The 6,931-nt window shown below is 42.1% G+C and overlaps 1 protein-coding gene across 2 annotated transcripts; it reads left to right on the top strand.

Moving 5' to 3' along the window:
- The first annotated feature begins 539 nt into the window (after positions 1-539).
- On the top strand, positions 540-3,453 carry LOC125760529 (venom allergen 5-like). 2 transcript variants are annotated; one of them, XM_049420727.1, is made up of 6 exons: positions 540-2,262; positions 2,316-2,462; positions 2,529-2,610; positions 2,695-2,842; positions 2,935-3,149; positions 3,214-3,453. In XM_049420727.1, exons 1-6 carry the CDS (start codon positions 2,119-2,121, stop codon positions 3,327-3,329), a joined length of 852 nt encoding a protein of 283 aa, XP_049276684.1. In that variant the 5' UTR covers positions 540-2,118; the 3' UTR covers positions 3,330-3,453. The 2 variants fall into 2 exon arrangements, with proteins under 2 accessions (XP_049276684.1, XP_049276683.1); XM_049420726.1 differs by having other exon boundaries at positions 2,316-2,610.
- Positions 3,454-6,931: the final 3,478 nt, after the last annotated feature.

Below are 6,931 nucleotides of genomic sequence, written 5' to 3'. Positions count from 1 at the left end.
CGCTTGCGTTTTGATTTGTGATTGCCACGAAAATTGACCACCATCGCAGGCAGGGTTGGAAATGTGTGGTGTCGGTGAGCAGTGCGAGAAGGGCAAAAAGGGTCTCTTCATCGTCACAATCGTCGCACCGCGAACAGATGGGGTGTTATTAATGTCTATCTTCTCTAGCCGCATGATATGTTTTGTCTGAAGCGACAGCATACCGCACAGTGGGTAATTTTGTTCGTGGTTATGAATGGAATGTGAATATTGGTTTGGTATGTTTTAATCATTAAACATATCTTTTATTTTTTTTAACTGGGAGTTGCATTCATTTGAATAAGTTGATGAATTTAATGAAACACATTTAGCTTGTTTGTTGTGGTCGTTAGTATAAGTAGTGGTAGGGCTTTACATATGAACGAGGCTATTCAATTACCTTCAAGGTTTTTAGTCTTAATATACACTTATAAGGTTTCAATATATTCAAGTAAAAATACCTCATTACCTAACTTGATTTTTACACTTAATTTTGCACAATATTTACCCTCTCCCAACATCCCATAGTGTTGTGCTGTGCTATTGCAAAAGATTTTCATAACTGCTCAGATCAGACTATTCATTTTGGGGTTTTCGCGGTTCTTCTAACTCCCCCGGCAGGAGTTTGCAAGGAAGTAGGTGGAAGATATCCACTCATCACGTGCGTTTGTTGCCTTTTCAATCGTATCGCTGCCCGTCGGCAGCATAAACGCTCATAATCATAACACTACGGCCGAGGGGGGGGGTTTCTTTTTTTTTTTGGCTGTCCGAAACCTAGACACCGATCGACAAGATGTTGACGGCAGAAGAAGTGAGAAGAAAGACAACAAAACATAAACCAAGGGCCAAAATCTACTTCACCAGACAGATATGTTCGTGATAAATCATCAAAACGCGACCAACGGGCGCGCTCGGTAATCGTTGGTGATATATACCGCTGGGGCTTTTGCTTTCCTACGAACCGCCTAGCAAATGAACGCGAACGCTTTTCACATGTGCAAACGGGGCGAGAGAAATTGATGCGAAGCGCCGTTACCCACCGGGAGGGAAATAAAGATAAATAAAATAATACTACGAATTATAAATAGGTAGGTGGAGCTGTTCTATGCGCTTTTGTGGGGCTATTTCCTTTCCACCTTGTCAAAATTGTCGTTGTTTTTTTTGTTCTTGCTTTCCTAGCCGATAGTTCAATTCAAACCATGAAGAATATATGCTTTATCAAGCCGCCAGCATAACGCATATGAAGACTGTGGCAAATTGGCGGTATTGATTGAGCGACCCATAAAACAAGGGAGGAAATAAAATAGGAGAAAATGAAGGTTTTGTTGCCAATTTGCCAATTTTCTAATCAACCGAACGAAAGGCCACATCAAAGAGTTGGAAGGTAAGTAAAGGATCTTTCTTTGTGGCCCAAGAACGGTTGCAGTTAATTTTAAAATGTTCGTTTTTTTGTAACGTGTTACTGTTAAGATTAAATAAATTCTCTACCCAAAAACCATGTGCAATATTTCACAACTCAGCCCCGGTCATGGCGATTTGTTACCTTACCTTAGATGGGATAAATTATTTCAATCAAGCTGCGAAACATTAATCGAAACATGTGCAAAATGCATCAAAGCAAAAGGAACAAGAAAAAGAAAAAAACTTACCCACAAAAACACATTAGCGGAAGTCTTGGTACATAAATTTGCAATCGATATACTATTCCATCAAACGACACAGCAGCTTGAGGCAATAAAAGGCACACTTTATGTGCGCAATCTTTGTGCCGGAACAATACCGTGGATGATTAAACATTTATCGTACAAACATTTGGCCGAATGTTGCGTTGGGTTTGAAGAATGTACTTTATTTATGATCCTGGTTTTCCGTGATGGTAGTAGGCCATGATATCGTATTGTTTTTCCGCAAAGGGAAGATAACTGGTTAGTAGGTAATACGCTAATGGTGCCGGGATAGGGTGTGACGTTTTGTTTTGCCGAAAGCTCAAACCAATCCACGAAGATCCTGGTGTACGTCGAAGAGGAAAACAACAACCAACGTTCACGGTTTTTATCTGTTGGGTTTTTTTTAGGGTTGAAGGATTTACATTCGAACACAATGATGAAGATAGTGATTTTGATGATGCACATTATTGGCATCACTTTGGCACAGTATCAGTGGACCATTTTCGAGCAGGAGCATGTGAATCTTTGCCAAGACAGTTACAGCTGTGGTGGACGTGTGCATACGATGTGTTACAAGGTAGGTAGGAAGTCAATCGTAACGCCCTTACTTACATCTGTTCGGACTTCCAGCCAAACGAAACACATCCAAGATGTGAAAAGTTTGCACCAATCCGTCTGGGACAGGATAGCATCAAGAGCTTCATGATGGGACACAATGGATTGAGGAATAAGGTCGCAACGGATCCTCGACAACCTGCTACGAATATGCAATTTCTGGTAGGAACGGAATGGAAGGATCAGGATTGCTTTATGTTATTGACAACCTTCCACACGCTTTTCCAGCACTGGGACAAGGACCTTCAATCCATGGCGGAACGTTGGGTGCGTCAGTGCATCATCGGCTATGATGAGTGTGATTTCATCGGTAAGTAAGGGATAGCGTTGTGTGTCTTTGCTGCTCGGGACTCACATCACACCCAACCGATTGTGTCACCCTTCGGGTGTAAAGGTAACCCCTCCTATCCGGTCGGGCAGAATGTTTTCTTTCATCCCAAACCGATACTGAGGCACTGGGAAGCGCTCGCCCTGAGCACGTGGTTTAACGAAAAGGACAAGCTGGGCAACAACCTGTCCATCGGTAGCCTGCCGTCTGTCGGGTAGGTATGGCACGCGCCATTTCATATCCCTTCTTTAAAGGTTTTTAAAACATTGCATTGCTCTCTCGCCCCCCTCAAAACGTGGGCATCAGGGTGTCAAACTACACGCAACTCATCTGGGCCCGGACTCAGTTTGTGGGTTGTGGTGCCGCGAACATGTACGGTGGACATCTGATCGTCTGCTACTACCATCCCAAGGGCAACATAATCGGACAGCCCATATACACGGTTGGTCGTAGTGCGTGCACCGGCTGCCCACAGGAGCGTGCATCCTGTTCGCATGTGTTTCGTGGTCTCTGTGGAATTGGTAAGTTTGCCATGGTGTGAAGACATTCCAGTACAGTTGGCGAGCTTTGCGTACTTGTTTGCAGATGATAAACATTCCGCTGGACAGAGAACAACACTTTCAGTGAGGATGACGATGTTGGTACTAATAACGTTCGTGAATAATTTTGCATTGAAACCCAACTTAATTTTGCATTGGTAAGTGTATGGAGAGTAGAATGGATATTACAGAAGCTCAACTCAATAACGCTGGAGACCAAACCAAACAAAGTCAAACCTCAAACCCCAACACACTCACACGAGCGCACGCGAATAAAAAGGGGAACGCAAACTTGGCGAGTTAATTAAATGTAGCAGGCAAATTAAAAAGAATAGAAAAAAAAACAACAAAATCCAGCAACAGCAGAATGAAGTTATAAAAAAGTCATTAAGTTGACACGTTCACAATCTGCAATCCGCGATATACACGCGTGTCTGTGTGTGTATGTATGCAAAAATCGGGAACAAACGAAAGGGAGTTGCGTTTCGAGTTGCTGCTCATTAGACTCTGGCCGTACGATGTTAAGCTGCGGGGCCACGACAGTTGAGGATTCCCTCAGAACTCAAAACCTCAGGAACTCATGAGTGATTTTGAGGGATTTGCGTTTTGAGGAAAACCTGGCCGATCTACAAAAACCTCAAAAACTTTTTGAGACTTTTTTTGAGGAATCGTTTTGACAGTTCCGATGCCTCTGCCGTTCAGAATGTAAACAAAACATATTTTTATTTGCGATTTTTTTCAATGAAAGTACACTTTTCTTGTGCCATTGTTAATGCAAATATCTACTGAAGAACTAAAATTAACATTAATTATAATTTAACACCGTATTTGTGTGTTTATTTTTTTTTGTTTTTTTTTTCGACGGTAAATTGTTCATTTGTTGCACAGTGTGTGACACAATTTAGGTATACGATTTAATTTAAAAACTTAACTTTTTATGCGAAAGAGTATCCTTGAATCTCGTTCTTTTGATTGATAAAATGTTTAAATTCTTTCTTTTCCTTAAAACAACTTTTTATTGACTTTATATTTTCCATTAAATTGATCAAAAAACACCTTCGAACAAAGATTACAATTACATGAAATACATAGCATTTGTCAAACACTGTTTGTTGTCGCTGACGAAAAGAGAGGCAGCATGAGTGATTGTTTGTGTGACCAAATTTGAGGAAAACCTCAAACGGCCACGGCAACACTGGTTTTGAGACGTTTTTTGAGGGATTTGAGTGACTGAGGAAGTTTGAGGGAAAGTCTCAACTGTCGTGGCCCCGCAGCTTTATGTTTGGCGGCTTCCCTACCACCGAACGTTCTCCTTCCTGAGAGAGGGGGTTAGGCATTTTGAGCATGATGGGAAACCGTTTGTTTTACGAGTAATCCCTTACTGTTCGCTGCGGCCTGGAACTATGGAATTGTTTAAAGGGGGTGATTAAAAAAAAGGTGGCGATAATTAATATGAGGCAATTTATTCTAAATCTAAACGTTTTCATTCAACGTTTGGTGTGTTGTTTTTTTGTTTCGGTGTATTAGCTCTGATGTATCTCCGCGTAATCTTTTACTTTTAAATGTCTCATTTCCATCAACACATCACCAAACCGAAGGGAAGCAATCGACACCGGGAATGATGCGCCGATCGACGAATGTTTTTGCGGGAAGTGATTGCAAAAATTAGTAACAGCGCCATCGCGTTGTACCGTCGGACACAATCGACCAGTAAATGATTTAAAAGCTTGAACTAATCGCCGATGACAGGCAATCTCCATGTGGATTGCAAACGAAAAAAAAAACCGAACATACGGGTCGGAGTATAAGATTAAGACCAAAATCCCATTAAACAAGAACACCGCGCGCGGACAGCGAATGGAAGGAGTTCATCGTTGTCGTAGCCGGTAGTTGTCTGGCGAATGTTTTATGTTCATTTTCAGCATCAAGGTGCTGTTTGTCTGGTGTGTTTGCTCGTAAAACGATATCAACGACACTGTTGCAAGTTAACGGGAGCATTAAAGACTTTCAGGGTGAGCCGGTTCAGCGTTTTTTTGTGTGTTTTATTCTTTCCAGATTCTCACCGGTACGGTCACGAAGTGCAGACAGAAATGTGCAGAAAGCTATAATTATAGTTTCATTAGCATAGCTAGACGAATCGAAAAAAAAAACACGAAACAAATCCAATCACTAAGCTTATTGTGTGATGTTTGCATTTGTGTAGAATGATTACTTTGTGTTGCATCGTTTTTTTTTTGCTTCTTTCGGTTTTGCATCATTGAAGGTGCACCGATGGCCTCCATCCATGATGGATGCAACGTGCTAATCTAGGGATTAGATGTTTGAATTTGAAGTTACGGATTTTGCTTAAATCCTTTTATAGGCAATGTGAAGTAACGATCGTTATACGGCGACGGGTTGCATTATCGTTTGTCCATAATAGCATCAAACATTGCCCGGAGGAGAAATCTAACGACGGCTATCACGCTGTGGAAGCTAAGTGAAGGTTTTCTGCAAACGTACGGTAACGCAGGTACGAATGGCTAGACTAGGTACGAACTGCATTAATGACCGGTAATGCTGTCTCGCCAGACAAGGTTGATCGATGCACCGTTCGTAGGCGTTTTTCCGTGGAGGTACCAGTTTTTGAAAAACCTAGACAGAGATATATTTCAAATTAGACAACGAACTACACCGAACCGAACGGACCAGGTACCGGGGAAGCGTCTAGGATCAGCACGGGATTGATGAGTTGTGGAAGATTGGCTAGGTCGTCTCCGGTACGTAGGGCGATACTTGTACAGCCCAAAACAAAAACTTGGCCTGCATATTGAAGGCTAATTATGTCTTATTGCTTATTAAGTTTACGGCAGCCACCAAAGGATGGGAGACCCGGCAAAAAAAAACGAGAATTGCTCCCTTGGTTCGAAAAATGTACCAACTCAACGTAAATGTAGTTTTTGAGAATTAAATTTCCGCATACCTTTTGCCCCTGTGCGTCGAAGGGAAGTAATGATCGTTTGTTTATTTCGCCATTGGCCTTCGGCAAATTGTTTTGTGCGACTGGTACGACTCGTAGTGTAGTACGCGAATGGAAAATGAACGATCGTCAAATCGTCTCGTCGTTAAGGCTGCAACGAGTTTTCTCTCAGCGTACCTACTCGAAACTCGATTACGGGTAGGCTGTTGTGGAAACAAGATGATGGGCGAGGTAGCGAAACATGATGCAGCCATAAATCAGTCTTCATCACATCGATCGTAACGGTCCAATTCCTGGGTGATGAAGGTGCTTAACGGGGGTGGTGGGGAACGCAATGAAACAAATCCATTTCGGGCTGGCCATATTTTAAATCTAGTTTCTGCAAAACAAAACAAGCAATGCTAAAGTTTCGGGTTGTCATTAGCGGGTGATCAGCTAGAAAAATGGTTTTCTCTAATATCGTGTCCGCTGATGATGAAGATCTAAATGGATCGCACTATTGGGAGGATCTGATCCGATAGGTGATCTCCGGTACAGGATGGTTTCGTGTTAATTGTTGCATACTTTTAGGAGCATATGATATCATACAGGCAAAAGAGCCGATCTTCAAGCCTCTTATATAATTCCATAATGTAAATATCTTTATTGTTCTGGTGTTGTGAAAGTAGATCCTTTTTTTTCGGGGATTGTTTTTGAAAGCAAATTGCCGGTTCAATATCATCCCACAGTTAATCCACGTGGCGGAACGGTGGCAACGAGCCTAATCTCCATTGCCTAATGATACCTGATCTGAAGGGCAGATCCA

Source organism: Anopheles funestus, chromosome 2RL (assembly GCF_943734845.2).
Source record: "Anopheles funestus chromosome 2RL, idAnoFuneDA-416_04, whole genome shotgun sequence".
NCBI lineage: Eukaryota > Metazoa > Arthropoda > Insecta > Diptera > Culicidae > Anopheles > Anopheles funestus.
This window is presented reverse-complemented; position numbering and strand designations above follow the sequence as displayed.